The sequence below is a fragment of the Papilio polytes genome, unplaced genomic scaffold, assembly GCF_000836215.1.
Source record: "Papilio polytes unplaced genomic scaffold, Ppol_1.0 DF824135.1, whole genome shotgun sequence".
Classification (NCBI taxonomy): domain Eukaryota; kingdom Metazoa; phylum Arthropoda; class Insecta; order Lepidoptera; family Papilionidae; genus Papilio; species Papilio polytes.
This window is the reverse complement of record NW_013525069.1, coordinates 43,365-62,536: the sequence shown is the minus strand read 5'-3', so window position 1 is coordinate 62,536 and position 19,172 is coordinate 43,365. Positions and strand designations below refer to the sequence as shown.

The 19,172-nt window shown below is 39.3% G+C and overlaps 1 protein-coding gene across 1 annotated transcript; it reads left to right on the top strand.

Moving 5' to 3' along the window:
* The first annotated feature begins 17,398 nt into the window (after positions 1–17,398).
* LOC106099219 lies at positions 17,399–19,129 on the top strand. Its single transcript, XM_013277685.1, has 3 exons — positions 17,399–17,598; positions 17,675–17,778; positions 18,122–19,129. The coding sequence occupies exons 1-3, from the start codon at positions 17,491–17,493 to the stop codon at positions 18,774–18,776; spliced, it is 867 nt and encodes a 288-aa protein (XP_013133139.1). The 5' UTR covers positions 17,399–17,490; the 3' UTR covers positions 18,777–19,129.
* Positions 19,130–19,172: the final 43 nt, after the last annotated feature.

The window sequence follows — 19,172 nt, the reverse complement described above, 5'->3', positions numbered from 1 at the left end:
GTTTCTTTCATAGTCATAAACATATACGCGAAGGCTGGTTACAACTTTGTCCTTGTTCGGTACAATCAATATAAGACGATAAGCGATGTAATAAGTCGTCTGTCTCTGTCACAATAATTGCCATAGCAGATAAGTCAAGGCACAAAATGGCATACGACTGTAGCCAGTTATAGTCAGTTTGTTAGATTTTCCTGTAGCTGGCGACAGCGGATGCAGGCGGCGCGGTGCGAAGGCTGCGGGGAGTTCTCGCCAAGCCACGCACACTGCGGTTATACAACGAAACTTCTCTACCGACTGTGATTTGTAAATTATATAAAAATGATGTCATCATAGTGACTGTTATTATAACGAAGTCAGAGAGCTGATCTGTGTCATTCAGGCAGTGGTGTCACTGGCCCGGCGCGGTGGTGCGGGGGGTGCGGGCGGCATGCTAAGTGTTCTTGACGCGGATAATCAGCGTGGCTTGCAAACATTAAAACTGAAAAATTATCTTTTAATTACGACCTAAATATCCTTAGCGAACGATATCCGCAGCACCGAGCGATGCAAAACATCGAGACGTTGCAAAAACTACTTGTTTTTTCCCTTTCGAAAAAAAACTTATTTATTGAGCTGAGGCGAACTATTGGCACCTTAATTACATTGGTATTAAGCGGCAATGTCGTGTGGCAGGTTCTGGGGGCAAACGAGACAAAGTGCAACGGCCCAGTTGTTGTAAGATAACAGCGAGATATGGGAGTCACTGGCTCACAGCGAGGAGTGCGCCCTGCGCCGCGCCGCGCCGCCGACAGCTTGCAGCTCCCGCGCACGCGCATGCACCGAATACACGGGTAACTCCACGCAGTAAGCCATCATCCCACCCTTACTAATCACTTCCGGTATCGATATTGCCCTAGTGTCTATGTCCCAACCTAAATTAATACATCTTCTGCCATGATAAAAACAAAACACATTTATGCCCATCCTAGTAGGATTCAAAGGCGTGAGAGCACACGTTCACCCTGCCCTCGTTACATGTATACAAGGCAAGAGTTGCGGTGAAGGGATGGATTTATACAAGTACAAGGCGACACAAGCTGCAGTGATTTTTGTGCACTAGCGTACTCGGAGATAAGTACGTACTTACAACTTGAACCTACTGCTGCTGCGGCCGAGAGCAATATAAATGAACACTGACCCGATCAGTTCAACAGCTTATCGTACGTTTAATTGCACCTCAATTAATATTTTCGCTGCTAATCATTTGAGAGTGAGCACTCGAGGCCCGACAGCCGACAGCGCTCTATCGGCATACGCGCTTTTCTACGTCACTGGATCGATAACGAGTACCGCAACACAAGATACTGTGTTACTATACTGAAGACACGGAGAGTGAGAATACAAAAGTATTATCACAAATATTCGTAATAGACCACTCAGTTATCCCGATTGCATTCATTAAGTTCTATGATATTTTATTTAAAATCTACGCTAGACGACGGATCATACGATACGCTACCACTGAGCCTCCAGCGCCGCCGAAAGTCGGACGCGGATGGCCTAGCGTGAACAGCCACGAAAACTGCGTGCAAGGTGATAGCAATGACAGAAAAGAGGGCAAAAAGCGACCGTGTTTTAGTGAATTAAGTTCGTTAGCCTTATACGGCGCAAAGTCCTCGACGTCGCAGTTCCGCCTTTCTACGATCGATAGTGCAGTATCCTTCGCAGGTCGCTCTCGTCGCCGCACGCCTGAGCTGGCCACGTGCGGCGCGCTCGGTGCGGCTATGTGCTGTTGCTATGTACTGCACCACATATACATATGTACTGCGCCCGAGCTGACCGATGCGGCTTGCGGTCACTGCGTAACGAATTGCTTTTGGGGTTCAGTGTTATATTCACTTTTATATCTATGCAATTTGAATTTATTTGTCCGTTCGTTCTACGTAAATGATGTTAGGTAGGCTTCTGTGCGTGTATTGTGTATACTATATACATAAGAAAAAAATTTTTTAGGATGTAAATGTAACCCAGTAGTATAGATTTTAGAGCATAGAATGCAAAACGAGTTTTTTATATAGACTTAGTTTCTCATAAAATAAAGATGTCTATACCACTCTATGATAAGTGATCGTTAACATATAACAGGTGAATAACGTATCAGTTTGTACAATTCTGCAATAAGAACACTTCAATGTTTATGTTAGACATAATCCATAAATCCATCTGTTAGAGAGAGATCAGTGGATCGCTACACTAACTAGACTGAAGATCGAATTATAACCAGTAAAAGCTTCTATCAAAAGTGATGTAGGAAGCTAAAAACCTAAAATATAAAAGGCATCAAATGTGATCGCCAGTTTCGTGAAATTTCACCACATGTAGGGCATATTTTCAGAGCTTGCGTTAACAGGGAGTAGAAATTTCAATGTGATTTTGAAAATCCAGGTACACAGGCACACATACTACTACAGAACTGGTTTGAGGAGTTACGTAAAGAGCGTGGCGGGGTGCGGGGTGCGGTGTGCGGGGCGCTGCCTGCACACAGTGTAGTGCTCACAATGCCGGCGACCGCAGCCGCCCCCCGCCCGCCGCCGCCCCCGGCGAGCTCGCGGTAAAAGGACACCTGTGCGCTACATTATAATTCATGGACACGTCGAATTTTCAATGCACGCCGAAATACACTTTATATCTAATTTAGTTTAGGTCTCATTCAATTAGTCGTGCGGTTACAATCGTCGCACGTAGGTAGCGGCGGAACCTCCGCGAACGAGAGCGGGGTTCTCGTTCTGGGTAAATGAGTAAAAGCACTCACGGCTGTGACCTCGATGACTGAGATCGTGGCGTCCCGGCCGGAGCGCTTCTGACACACCTCTCACTTCCTCCACATCCACACCCTTACCTACCTCCTCATCACATCACTAAGTGACGCCATTATGTACGTACGTGAATTCTCAGAAGCTGGCAAACGCATTGTAGGTATAATATACAAAAGAATATTTGTAAAGGAGTGTAAAATAAATGTAAGAACTTGCTTCAAAGTTCCTGACACTCGCAAGTGGTTTTAGTTGTTGGCAAGACGCGCTGTCTCTTGCTACAAACACGTCAGCCGACACTAACTTACTCTACGCCTTTACTTTGTTATGACATAACAAATTAATAAAGATGTACACACATTTGCAGAGTACATAAGTATCCCCTGTGGTAGAGAAATTAAAGAGTGCAATGTTAGAATGGTATCGGTTTGTTATGAGGAGGGATGTATCGCATGTAATAAGGAGAACGTTAGTTATGAGTGTTGAGGTACACAGGTAGAGAGTACACAGAGAGATGAATGGGTTACGTGAAAGGTGACACGATAAAAAAGGGACCAATGACTGAGATAACGGATGATAAGATTTATCTGGAGGAAAAACACCTGCTGCGCTGACCTTACGGAAGTGGGATAAGGGGAGGGGGCAGATGATATTGTACATGCGCGATCGTACATAAATGTAACCATAAATAGGCTGGAGCTACCAGCTTTGTTTGCAAAGGTTCAATGCAATTCTTACAGAAAATTTTTGCCCTATGATTATTCTCTCTGACGTACAATAACTCATTCCATTCCCAGTTCCTGTGTCGGAAACGGCAGGGAAGGGAGCGTCCGCAGGAAGAAGTCGGAACGTCGACTACGTGTGACTCTAGCTAATGCTGCAATATTTCGATACGGCATCTTGTGAAAATACGTGCATATACATAATGTTAATACTTTATTTAACGTCTCCGATACGTTCTACATTTCTAGGTTCACAGAGCTACACCACAATGCCGTCTAGCCTTAAACCATTCGTCACCAGCTTCAATTTACGCCCACAAATTATGCTACACATCTGAGTGGGATATAGATATCTTACGAAAAATAGCCCATCCGTACATTATATTTACTAGCTTATAATAACGTCTCAATACAGCTGTCATGTTGGTTACAAGTTAATATTGCCACTTTATATATTTTTTGTGCAACTATCCGGTATAACGTCTTTTTTACTATTTGTGTATCGTGTCCGTACAGTGATGTCTGGGAGATGGCGGAGCGATAGCATCGGCGATTAGCAAACCTCGTCCTAACCGGCCGCGGCCGCGAACATCTCACGCATAACATTATGTCTGATGTGCAAACGAAATTATTAAAAACATCAAGCAAGTTGAAGACTTAAATTTGCACTAGAGCATCGAGACGGCGCGAGTTTCGACAAATCGAGTCTTAGCATATCTTTAAAGAATTAGAATACCAGTTTTTTGTCTGTTCTATGCATTTTGAATCTTACCGAGTAGTATATAAAGATTATTTCTTTGGTGTGCACGTTTGTGAATATGTAAATGAAATGGTATATAATTGCACGGCGCCGAATCTTCCGAGGCGAGCTCAGCCTTGAATGCGTAAACACGGGCGCTCGGGCGCTCGGGCGCTCCGCTCGGGCGGCGGAGGCTCTGTCGGTGTTCAGTGCGGCACGGCGCTACGTGCACGCTACACACGCGCACGCACATCCGCAACACCTAAGGCATACCCCAACGTATTACTAGAATGTCTGCCTAAGAATTATCTGTACGATATAAACCACCGATCCTAAGAAACAAGACATCTGGCAAACGTCGTATCTCTATCATACTAATGCGAAAGTTTAGATGGATAGATGGATGTTTGTTAAAGTTTGTATCCAAAACGGCTGAACGGATTTCGATGAAAATTGGCATAGATGTAGGACATAGTTTAAAAGAACATAGGCTACTCACTTTTGTTTATTTAATGCCACGCGCACGGAATCGCGAGCGAAAGCTAGTAATACGTAATATTTAAGCTAAGCAAGTGGACTGAAGATTATCGAGACACTGATGGTTGAACATTGTCTATGAAGGTCACCTTGCTATCATGTAGCTATTGCCTTGAATATCTATCAATGGTTTGAAGGTAACTATCAATTTGCCTATTGCTACACACAACAGCTGACACATCGTAATTACACTTACAAATTTACACACAGACACACTCATAGTGGACACTAAGATAGTGAAGATTCAGTTTGGGAAATATAGCAAATACTACTTAAATTATGAGTGATATTTGAGAATACCTGTCGCCTGCATTTTTGCAATTAAATTTGAAATCCTAATTATTATAAAAGTTTTTATTGTATTAGAGTTTAAATTCGTTTAAATATTCAGATACAAGTGGATAACAATGACTTACAATTTTCTATGACATGCACAAGGCTGGGAGGGCACTACGCAGCGTGGCAATGGCAACTATTTTTATACCTACTGCCACTTACATTAACTAAATAATTATTAAATGGGTAATTAATTTCTTATAAAGAAATAAATTATTGTTAGAACATTGACTAATTCAATAAATACATTATTTCTTACATCAACACTTTACACAAATCTCAAATGCAATTTTAAGAATAACATAAAGCTATGTAAAGTATTAATAATTACCATAGTTGGTTAAAGTTTATTACCATATTGAATATATGTTTGTAACATAGTACAGTATGTGCACAAGACATGCGTTGGTGTGGAGTGCAGGATTGGCAGAGTCAGGGGCCAGAGGTCAATGTCTAGCCGCTCGGGATACAGGTTTTGTATTGCTTTCATTTTCCATACAAACTGTGCATTTACATTAAAATGCAATAACTAATAGGACGTTGCTGATGGCAACTAGCAACACCGCAGGAGAAATGTGACCATTGTGAATGTGGGAAAGTGGAGAAATCTATAAGTAGGAGTTTATTAAAAGTTTCATAATTGTTTTATTGAGAGACTAGCTGTTCCCATGTGTCTTCATCCGTCAAAATGATATGACATGACAAAACTTGACAATCTTGCTTCCTTCCCACATTAGGTATTTTATCCAAAATATTTACCTCCAAGTTTAATGGCGTGAAAATATATAGCCAAAAGCGTGTCGTAAGTATAGGGTTTTTTATTAAAAAAAAATTAATTCAAAAATATGCCGTAATTGCAACAAAGAAGTGTGTGTTTACGCTTTATTATAATAGTATAGATTATATTAAATTGCTCCGTGCAAGTGAAATGTCTTTAATTTCACTAGCTTAGTAACAATATTGTGTGCACAGACTTTGTGTTTTGTCTTATAAATGAGCTAAGGCAGACAGGTTAGTTGTCAACAGCCAAACGCTGAAATTACATTTAAAATTGTAACAGCATGTTAAATTATAAAACCATGCTTAAATCCTAAATCCCACTAACATTTTTACATCTGTCAGATTGTAAAAGGTACAAAGCAATATTTGGCAAACCACTCCCAAATGTATTTTTTGAAACTAACATTTTATCCCACAACGGTGGTAGACATTTGTATACTGTTTTATAACAATAATATAGGGTTATTTATTTCCAAATAAATATATTGTTTCTAGATAATGTAGCATTGTAAATTTATAGAATTTCTTCATTACACACATACAAACCTTTCCTCTTTATTATATAGTAAGGATGTCTGTAACACACACTTTATGGAATTCATAACTAAAACTTGTTGCCATCCATTATTTTCCTGACCCATTCACATGCCAATAGGAAAAGCATGTTTAATTTGCTGTAACTTATAATTTTTAGTAATCCACTACTGAATGTGACTTCAAGCTTGCATTCTCTGTAAAAGGCTATGATAGTTTGAAGAAAAAAAGTCAGTAGATGTGTTTGTAGTTAAAAAGGGAGTGATGACTGAGATGATGTTGACTGAATGATAGTTATTTGGAGGACAAAAACTTGTTGTGCCGACCCTATGGGAGTAGAACAAGGAGGGTGATGATGAGATGTGTTTGTTGAGTATTCCATGACCATTTATCTTTTTATCACTGCATAAGAGATCAATATTTATTAGTCATCTTATAGATACACTGACAATCTGGGAAATATATAGTAAGAAAAATCCATCCATCCAAACTTTCGCATTTATAAAAATAATAACATAATGAATGATATACCAGACACATTTTATAACATTAATAGATATATAATAGATTAGCTGTTGCCTGCGACTTTGACTGCATGAAATTATTTTAAAAAATATTCTGTTACTCGTAGATAATGTAGCTTTCAAACAGTGAAGGAATTTTTAAAAATGATCAAGACATTTTTAAGCCTAATCATTATAATCAAAGTTACCCTCTTTATAATATTATTTCTATATCATATAGATATACTTAAAAATGTTATAACATTAAATTACAACACTGCAATCTATGACTGTTTCTATACCACAAAATGCTCATTAGATTCCTTGACAATCAGAACTAAACTACATAGTAGGGAACTGCATATCTTGCCTGGTTTGGTTTGTAAATACAGAGTAGACTTGCAACGAGACACATACACATGTAATACCACATTAAAACAAAAGTATACAAATGTGTATTAGATGCAATTGCACTGTCTGAACACTTTATCATTCTATCCTAGCTTAAACGAGACAAGTAACAGATAAAATAGAGGAAACTATACCCAATGGGAATGTTTCCAATTAGTAAAAAGATTAAATTAATCATGTGGACCTAAAACTGTACATGAAGAATTGAAATAAACTAAAATATTTAATAAATTTAACTTATGTCACGGGGACAGTGTATTCCTAATAGTATGATTTTTCAAAGTGCTTCAATGGTTTTAGAGTATATTAAAAGCAAACAATCAAATATTTCCTATTTTTTATTAGAAATTATAGAAAAACTATCAGATATTTGGTAATTATTAGCTTAACATAGAAGCCTGTATGCATCCCAGTAACCAAGTACGTAAGCATGTTTGATTGTTGTTAAAACTTATCCAATCGTCATTGATGCATGTTTAGTAGATATTACATTAAAATTATGCACTTTGCTAATTACACCAATAATCAGCAGAAAACTAACAATTTAAATTGATTCCCATTCATAAATAACACATAATTTATATCCTTGAATGAAATTAGTTTTCAATATCTGTTTATATTTGTAAATCAATAAAAACTTCATTAAACAATTACACACACTAATGTACAATTGCATAATATTAAATTAACAAGTAACAATATGGGTGGGTTGTGTTGTATCATAATAAATTTATTGTATTGACTGCAAGTCAATTAATGTTGAGGAATGGGCCGTTACTCTCATTAATGACTATCAAGTCCACTACACTCAGCTTCTCTCATTCATATTACATATTGTAAACACATGTGTATTTTTAGTAAACATTACTTTATACAGATAGTCACAATATATTGATGTGTAAGTTAGTGGGACAGTGTAATAATGTGGTTGGTAGTGAAGCGAGATTATTGATTAATATCTTTATAACAAGATTGAATGTCACCTGAGCATGAGGATGGCCTGTTCGCATGGACCTCTGCCACCAGTGTGCCCCAATGCACACGGTTACCTCCCACCGGCGGAATCACATGAAGCACTCAACAGAACACCACAACACCACACTGAGAGCCCAAACCGAGGATCCAATAAGCTATTGTTGTCACAACACAACACACAGCCTCGCAGACACCAATAACTAGGCACTATCTTTCAATACACAACACATATTTTAACAAATACGTAGCACTAAAGTTGATTTTAAAACACACATTGCATTTAAAACGCTTATGAGGTTGTTATTAAGTATAATAATGTATCGATTTCAAGTAATGGCACATATCACGACCTAACCTCAAAATATATCATAAATTGCATTATTGACAACACAGATGTTTTTAATTACAGTAACAACGGTACGACAACAACACGATACTCGTTCGATATCTAAAATGATAAAGAACGACAAGGTAGGACGTCCCGGAGTTACAGCACAGATTTGTGTGCAAAATGCTTTGTTTGAGCAGCTAGGTAGTAACAGCCTTCGTTGCACTGTACGGTAGGTATAGGTAGGCGCGTACGTTAGTGTGTGCAATGCACGGCGTATGTGCTATGGCTAGGTGCACTATTCACTTTGCGGATCGGAGCGCGAGGAGGGACGGCGCTCCGCTCACGCCGCCTGAGACAAAGGGCGGCGCGACAGGCTCCCTGCGAGCGCACAAAAACTGTAAACACGATTCTGATTTATGAGCGTTCGGGTGCGAGCCATTGATGCACGCTCTGCGGACTGCAGAGCGGAGGCGGTCACGCTCGGCCGCCGCGCTGAGATCGCTATCGGCGGCGGCGCCTTCGCGGTCTCGGGGCGACGTCGTCGTGTCCTCGCGCTCCGAAATGGCGCAACGTACCGGAGGCCGTGACGCCGTACGGCCGAGAGAATGTCGGTATCGACTCCGCGCGGGAGCGAGAAGCGAGCGCGGACCGAACGTTTCGCAACCGCCGCGAGCGGATGGTATCGCGGCGACCAAAATAATTCACCGCGTAAGTGCGGCCACGGGGCACGAGGCACGAGGCGCACGATACTCACGGCCTGGCCGCACGCAGCGGGTCGGCGGCGGCGTCCATGGCGCGCCCAGGCCCTGGCCGCGGCCGGGCTCCGGCCCCTCAGCCGAGCGACGCAACACTCTTCGATCTCACTCGGAACGCACCGAGAAACACTGTCGCACCATTTTGACGACACTGCACATCGACCGCGACGTTTCAATACGCGTATAAACACCCCGCGAACGGTGTTTTGTTACATCGGTTGACTTTTCTTTGAAAAATCAATATACATTTTCCCAGACTTAGATACGGACGAGTCGATGTCCAGCGCAGGTTATGTGCGTGAAGTTTGCAAGCTTTTTTAGCGCACCGGTGTTACCAACAATTTTTTGCTCATTTTTTGTTTGTGTGTGTTGTGATTTTTTTTCTGTGATTTGCAGCTCACTTCATGGCTGTTCTGTCCATTTGGGTCTTTAATAATGCTCGCCTGCGTGCACAGTAGCGCCAACAGAAAGCTATTTTCTATGGAAGAAATAGGTACTAAAATGAGTTTATGGTACAACTCCTATATATTTTAAATTATTTAAATAATAAAAAAAAACTGTTAAATGACTGGATTTATATCTATTAAACATTAGACATCGTAGGAAAATAGAAATGAAACAAAACATGATCGAAAAATTCTATATTTTTCTCGATTGAAATATATATTTACAAACATTTTAAGAAAATGAAATGAAAAGAGCTCCTCGTCTGTGTCGATATGGCGATTCAGGGTTAAGTTGGAGGAGTTGAATCTCACTTTAAGTATAAAAAGTGAAGAGATCACACCTCCACTTAATCCTTCACGCTTAAGATCAAAGTTCCGTTGTCGTCGGCCGGCCACGTGGCATGCGGAGTCAAGCTCCACGCGTGAGCTGGAAAGATAGATCTGGCAGGATGGCACAATAAACTGTCTAGATCCCCCGTCCAACTCAGACGTGGAGCCATTTTGAAGTTTTACAAACTGAAAAAAGAAATGTCCATTAAATACGGTGCCTACGTGCTTGTCGAGCGTGACGAGCGCGGCGCGCTATCACTACTCGGAAAGGTGCGGCTGCGCCCTGATAAGAGCAACGTCGCTCTCGATCGTTCGCACATCGAACTCATGGTGCAAATGTAATACTTTGATACAAACCAACTCGCTTGGATTAGGCCACATGTGTCACGAGAACACCAAACATACCTACGCTAAATATAACTATATATATACGATTAACATTACGCAATTCTTTTTAAACTATGACACAGCGTTTCAAGCACTTTTTTTATTACAATAGGTTATAACGTATTTTAAAAATAGTTGATCATGTCAGAGACTGTAATAGTTATATTCTATTACGTAAAGAAAATAAATTAAATGGACAAATGACAAGTATATGAACGGCCTGCAGACACTAGGAGTTACCCTGACGCTGCGGCTCCGCTTGTGCCGGGAGTCCTGGCGGCGTGGGAGTGCGTCGGGAGAGCGGCGGGCGCGGTCTCCGCTGCGGCAATCGCGACGAACTTCGATAGAGAGCCGATCGATCGATGGGCCCATATTTATACACTCTTCGATATCTCGCGATACGATATCGATATCTGCCACGAGGTGCGAACGTCCACCATGATCGCTGATAAGATTTCACGAGCCGGGGAATCGATTGGTTCCCGGGACGGTATCGCCGCGCAAACACTCCACTCCACCAATCGGCAGCACGTCGATAAGCTGGGGCTTCGCGGCCTTAGGGCTCCGCGGGCGCTGCGCAGTCGACCGGGGCCGTCGCCTCCGGCCCGCTATCTGCCCGCGCCGGCTCCATCACAATGACGAGTTGTTTGCCCTGGAGATACACGTTTATTACGTTATATCTCGTTCGCAATAGATAATTACTTACACTATTCTCTCTTGAGCATCAAATTATATTCCTATCTTAATGAAACCGAATGTATAGCTGCATGTCTACATAATATGTACAAACATAAAAATTCAGGGGCTGCCACGACTTGTCACTTTTCTGTTGTATTAAATGAATAAACAACTTATTCCTTCTTCATGACAGCGGGAGAGTGAACGATGCAAACGTCAAATGTCTTTGTAATGATTGCTTATGTGAAATTAAATTATAAAATAAAAATTCTATAGAAACCGAAAGCACCCGTGCGGTTGTAGGTACTATTGTTGGGGTAAATATTTGGCTCTGGATCAGATCAGCCCTTCGTTACAAATTGCGTTGTATGTTAAAATAGGTATTGCGATAGTACGTGGAAGAATTTCGACACGATAGATAAGGCAAGGCGCATATCAAACGGTGTCACTTGATAAGGCGTAAGGTGCTTATTCTGGGACACTTATAGACAGGTGTAAAGCCTGCGATGCCAAATTTACTACAGATTTCAGACTTAGCTACGACATGAATTTCTATAAACAACCTGTGCTATAGTGATTTGCTACATCACTAGGACTGTTACATGATCCGAAATCGATTGTAATTTGTTAAAGCTAGATGACGGAATATTTTATAACTATTCTCTGAATCACGCACCTATGAACTATGTTAAACACGAAAACCACCCTGCATTGGTTTGTTTCGTATATGTTTATGACAAAATGGTGTATAACACTCTAGAGCCATTTTGTTTCCATGTATATGGCCCAAATCTGTAGTTCTTTAAAAATATCTAGCCTACGACAGAACAAACACCAATAGTAATGCGATGTGTCATAGTCCGATGGGGGCGCTCGATCAAAGTTTCGGAGACACGAGACGTCATGCCTCAGTGAAAGCAATTGCGCTGTCTCGCAGGGAGAAGTTTGAAAGCGGAGGAGGGCGAAGGAGTTCGCGAGAGGGTCGCGCGAGGGCCGCGGGAGGGCCGCGACGGGGGCGCGCCAGGCTACGCCCCGCGGCCGTGAACCGACTCGCAAACTTCCCGTATTGTGTTTACATTGAACTTTGTTATGTGGGTTAAAGTTAAACTGGAGTTCAGCAGCGTGTGTGGCGCCGATCGCGAAGTTGACTCGCAACTTTGCCGCATCGATTTTCATCTTCTGTTTATCAAATGTTTTCAAGGTTCCGTAACTTGGGGATGTTATGATACGCTTAACTTGCTAATCTGACGCTTTTTTGCTACTTTTAATTTGTAAATGTAGAATGGTCCCGAAGACGTTACAATTTATTTATTTGGCTCTATCTATTTTAGTCAATGCGATGCCTTTGGAAATACTTTAGAATGTAAGTTATTAGGTTTACTTTACACCTTTTTTTATTTTAATATAGCTAGATTCTAACAGTTTTAACTAAAACCTTTGCAATTCGTAAAGTACGGATTTTTTTTACCAGAATTGGGTTTATTTAGCTCCCAATATTATCCCGTATCTTACGATCGATATATTTGTTAAAACCTCAACAGTTTAAAGTTTTTACGTTTTTATATCACAAGGTGGCAAATCAAGCGGCTACGACCAAAGCAGTAAAACAACTACAGTCCATAACTATAACAAAGTTGCGTTCCCTTAATTGACGAAGGAGTGGACGCACATAAAGAAGAAGTTTCCCTTATCATTGCTTCACAACTATAAGCAAAGCTTTTTATTAAGGTGCCAAACGAGCAAGCGGTCATCTGAAACCGCTGGAATGGCGAAGTGACCGCTGCCCATAGACATTCTTATTTGCACATGCGTTGCCCACCCTTAATCGACGAAGGACGAAACGCACATATTCGAAAACATTTCCCCTTCCTATGTGTCTCCTCCACTGTCAAATCCACTTTTACATCCCATCCTTTCCTCTTAAGAAAAAGGTGGAAAGGGAAAGGAACTACAATTAGGCCTCCGGCGTCAGTACAGTTGAAATGACAGTTTTTAACTATTTTACCTACAAACGCACAGTCTAACATGAAAAGATTGACTCTTCGTTCGAACTGTCAGTCAGAACTGGGCGTTAGCGTGCTCAGTCTACTGTTGTTGGAATTATTCAAGGAAAGATCCTGTGAATTCTGATTCACCAAAATATTTCATACGCGGTAACAAAAGAAGGTATTGAACTAATTTATCCAGGAAGGAAGGAAAAGTGTCTAATATATTTTGAGAACGAAACAACCGACAGGAAAAATATGTTCTGCAATAATACGCGTGTAGTAGCCAAATTTTACAATTACCCATTTCATAATGTAACCGGCCATTTCATACCCGTCTTTACGGCATCATATTTCATAATTGTCCTAAAATCTATTCCTTTTTTCTACTAATATTATCCCTACGTACTTATAAGATACCGCAACTGTATCATTTCAGCAGCGCTCACTAACTAACAATTTGAATAGATTGTATAATCACTACGTACAGCTTACCTGCCACCAAAGAGGTCCGATGAGAATTATACGTAGATATGTGCGTAAATAAAAATTAAAGAAGGTGATCACACATCAACAACTTGTTATAATGCTTTGTTTTTTGCAATATTGAATCTTTCAAATAAGCGAGAAAGCAACAATTTCATTATCGTATACTTCATTTGTAGAAGATTTGACTCTCTTAAATTGTTGCTCGACACTGTATTATTAAGTTTCTTTACTTCGTGTTAACATCATAAGCATTTTCATGCCTGTTTTGATAATTGGGCTTTACCTTATTTTTTGTCAACTTTCATTGATCACTTTATTCAGGGTGCGGGTGTAAATCGCGCAGTAACAAAGACTGAAGATTTTCTAGGGACTTTACATGATATAGTTTTCCACCTTCTCCTGCGTCATCAGCGACGCTATCATACAGTTATGTTGGCTGTGAACACGCGGCTCATTGTACTTGTATTTACGTGTACACATTAATTAGCATTGTGCAGGAGCCGAGCGCGCCCAAAATGAAGGTACGAGTTTTTGTTGTGCCGTGCACACACCTCATTGTTTTTTATGTATGCGGATTTTTCAATTTAGTATCTTTCAACTGTGCCAGATTATTAAAAATAAAACAAAAAAATATGTTTTTGTTTTTATTTTTGTTTATTAAAATAAACATTTTTATATAGGAGGAGTACAAGGGTCGAGGCGACATGACTTACATTTGTACCTATAACTATGTAGTTTGTTAAGTAAATAGTTATTTAGAGTCCATAAATTTCAATTTTGATCGCGGCACCTTCATAAATTGACAACAGTGGACGACAGTATCATAACTGATGCCTATTTTTATAGTTTAGTATAGTCAGTTATGCAGGATGTCAGCAATCACAGCATATTTTTGAATAATTATCTTTTTGATAAAAAAGCCCTACGCATACGATACGCTTCAGGCTATATATTGTTAGACTATTAAACTTAGGTAACTAATAAATAGTTTGGAGAACATTGTCATGTAGCAAGAATGCAACGGTGACTGTAATTGTGGTCATTTGAGTATTTTAATTTCACATTTCCAATAGATAATTTTACGAATGTATAAAATAAAATAAACTTTTCATAATGGAAGCCCAAGGGAACAACTAGTGGTATAAAGATGAAAGATTTGTATTTTTGTATGTATTGGAATAACCCAAAAACTACTGGCCGATTTAAAAAAATATTACACCATTAGAAAGGTAATTTATCTACGACTAACATGGGCTATGCTTGTTTTATTATTTTTTTTTCACGGGGACGAATTCGCAAGCAACAGCTAGTACTTTTATAAAAGATTTAATGGAAGTTCAATGTCCAAGAACAGGCCAAGCACACAAAGGGATGTAAATCTTAGGAAATAAAATAATAGTTAACTTGTTAGTGACATGTTATTACACTCAGTTAGCAATGATGTTCAGCGCACGGGGCACGGTATCGCCGATAGGGGCCGCACCTGAACCTATTTCGACTTTCTTATCGACTGCTTGATAAATTTTCACATAGAATTATTGAGGTCACTGATAACTGTTGTGACAAGCGACGTGCGAATGTTCTATGACAGGTTATTTTCTCCAGTAAGTTGTTTATCATAAAAACAACCTGAATATTTCATCCTTGAATCCACAAGGGTAAGGTAGGGCTACGCTTATTCTTTGAAGCATCTGAATCAATTTTTGCAAACTTTTCTCGAATAACGTAGCTAATACAGAAGGTTTTTTTAAATCGTCATTATGATTTACCACCAACTTCTGAGGCCTCCGTTGTTCGAAACGATGCTACGAGTTTTGAATAATTTAATCTGTATTTTACAAATTAAACATGCAAAATAAACGTCTGTTACAACAACTATATTTCAAGGCAGCAGTCGCTTCGCCATTTTGGCGAATTCAGGAAGCAGATTGCTTTCTTTACCGCCTTATGGTAAAAAGATAGGTATTTCCGAAATACCTGGACTGATTTTGATGGGTTATAATGTAACTGAAGGTATAAGAGAGTAAAATAGGCTATGAATTTCGAAAGTCATATTATTTCATGGCGGATCTGAACCCCAATATACAGGATATTACAAGTCAAGTGCTGAAACCCCTGAGCCACCGACCCTCTGATAATAATAAGACAAACGGAAAAATATTGGAGTAGTGAAATAATTGGCTGTGTAATCTGAACTGTTTAATCCTTATAAAAGGAAAATGTTGTTGTATAAAGATTATTTTACTTTTTAATGTGACATGGTTTAAGAATCTTTACTTTTTCTTAATAACAATCGCGAATATTTTTTATTGTATATTTTGTCTATATAGTTCTCTTTAGCCATAAATTGTACCATTTTACTCGACTTATAAGAGTATATTAGACATTTAATTTGTGTATCATTATATATAAGCAAGTGTATACATTTTTTAAAGATATAAAACTTGAGTCATACTAAAGTGTCACCGAACTAAATACACGCGATGCGAGAACCACACAGCTGATAACCAAATGTGAACAAAATTAAAACACTTGAATATAAATTTAATACATAGTATTAGGATGTAAGTAAGTACCATATGCTATAAATATGAATAAAGTTTGGTTATAAACAAACGTAGGAACGTAATAAGTCGAGTAAAATGGTACAATTTATGGCTAAAGAGAATTATACAGACAAAATACGCAATATACGTTTACTCTTAGAGATAACTTTGTCGTCAGAGGTTGCTTTTTCTTTAAAACATGTTATAAAAAAAACTAATGGCGGGAAAACAAAGTATGTTTGACTAATGCCTGTCAACCATAATACAGATAATATAAGAGTACATTACACAGTGTCAATGCGGGTCGTAAGTCGCGTGGTTGCACAGAGCGGTGTGCAACGCACGGCACGCACGGCACGCCACTCTGCCCCATTCTTTATCTGAACTTTTTACAGTTTATTTGTTGAAGGCGCGCGATAAAGATAAGTGGCAGGCGCCGTTATCGCGCTAAAAGACCTCGCTTAAGGAAGTTCTTCTTTCATTCTTAATTATAGTAAATTAAAAGTATAGTACGATTTTGTTTACGATATCTGTGTAGGTTTATCGGGTTACTTCATTTTATCGAATGATATTTTTGTACAAATAGTAATATAATCCTACTGAAGGTAATGTTATCATTGCCACGATCCATAGTTTATATTAAGTCTCATTAAATTACACAAAAAAAATATTTGTGTTGATATTCACTGAGATTGGTTTCTGTGAAGTTCTTGTAGGATACAAGACCTCTGTTCATATATTCAACTAGGATAGAAGTAATTTCAACGTCGACGGGCAGTCTCATTGAGATGATTTTACATCGGATATGTCATGGTTTAACATTGCATTATCGCTTTACGATTGTATTAAAAAGCCATGCACGTATTTCTAGACACAACCAAGAACAAATTGTTGTCAAAGTAAAGTTTCAATGTTTTGAATATTTGCCATTAACCGAGTAAGTTAACTTTACAAATGTTGTATTCATTAATCAAAAGTTTGGCGCAGTCTTTGCCTCGCCCGCCTACACCGCCCACCCTCTTCCAATATTACTCTGGTATATTCTCTTATGTATTTATTTTTAGTTTTGGTTTTAGGTCTCTAAGCAGGATCACGGAACAACCTGGCAACACTTGATCCACAAAGTCAATATTGACAAATGGCTGAATTAAAATGTCACTTTCTCGATAAAATTGTATAAACATCGCGATCCGATCCGCTTAAATGCACTAAAAATGGATGCTATCTGTCGTCTATGCAGTTCTACGAAATTTGTCAATAATTATATATTTGATGAAGAAAATGCACTGTTTTTAAAAATGTCTTTATATTTACCTTTCAAGGTATGAAGTTTGAACAACTTGTCTAGAGTTTTGCTAATTGTTTATGCATAATTTTAAATTTATGTTTTGTCTGCAGATACTGAAGAACGATCGGCTGCCTCAGAAGATTTGTGACAAATGTAGCTGCAAAGTAAACGACTTTTATCAGTTCTGTAACGAAGCTATCGAGGTCCAGTCGAAGTGAGTTGTGATTTAGTTTACACTGATAATTTCTACATAATTACACTTGTGTTTCCGTTTGTACTCCTTACTTTTTCCATATTTATCTAATATTGCATTTGCATGATCCATATACTAAAGTAGATAGTGGATTGGGACAGATGTAAAAATATAATAAAAAGTTTATTTGTTGCGGCTTTATTAGCACCACTTATACATTTACATCATCAGCCTAAGGCCTTCCACTACTGAATGTAGGCCACCCTCATCAATTGCTACAATGCCCCGTCCCATGCACTCTGGCAGTCTTGGTTATATTGATTGTGAAAAAGCTATTAAAAAAGTTTTCAATTTTACATTTCAGATTGCGCAGTATAATAATAGATTCAGGTATTACATTAGACAGCAACAACTGTTTGGGGACAGCGGCCGAGCCTCAGCCCTCCGCTGTCAAAATTAAAGTGCTACTGGAGCAAGAGACACAGACAGATGGAGATAAATCATCTAGTGTGGAAGTTGAAGTCAAAGTTAAAGAAGAAATAATAGAACCAAAACCTTCCCCCCTGCGGCTGCCTGTCAAAACAGAAGAAGATTGTTCAGACAGCGACAGCTCGGCCGGCTCCAACGCTGTGCTGTCCGATGCAAGCGAGGACCTGTCTCTGTTTAGTCTTAAGGAGATAAAGAGAAAAGAAAACGGTAATGCACCTAAGAATGGTCAAGTAGAAGGAAATAAAAGAGGTAGAAAGAGGAAGGGAAAGTTAAAAGATTTAGAGATTTTGATAAACTCACTCAACACGAACTCTGCTCTCACCGTGCTTAAAAAAAAGGATAGAAACATAATTGCTGAAGAGGAGGATAGCAAGACGGGGAAAATAAAATTAGATCCAGGGAAAAGAAACAAGAAAAGCAAAAAGGAGGAGCAGCCGCAGGATGTGTACCAGTGCTGCATCTGCTTCAACAAGTTCTACACGCGGGCCGACATCCTGCACCACTACAGGTTGACACACTACACCATTTGACTGCAACTCTATTTTATTACATTAACCTTCATACTATTATTGTAAAGGTGAAAGTTTGGGATGGACGGAAAGATGTTTGTTACTGTGTATCTATCATATTCAGGAAAGACACAGGCTGCTCACTAAAGATTTTTTAAATCTTGCATTGATGAAGTTGCAAGCAAAATCTAGTTTATTTATAAGTTTTTTGGGTAAGTAATAGTATGGTCCATTATGGTTCAAAAGCGAATAATTTGCAGGATGATCTGATAGTGTAAGTTGTACGATCGCCTTATGTTTGAGCGCACACGGCACAGCGCCCTTGGCTCATTGGAGTCCAATCGTGGGAGAGGTTCGCGGTTTTCCCAGTTTCAGCCTAAACTGGGCAAACCGCAGACAAGGTAGTAGTCTGCGAGG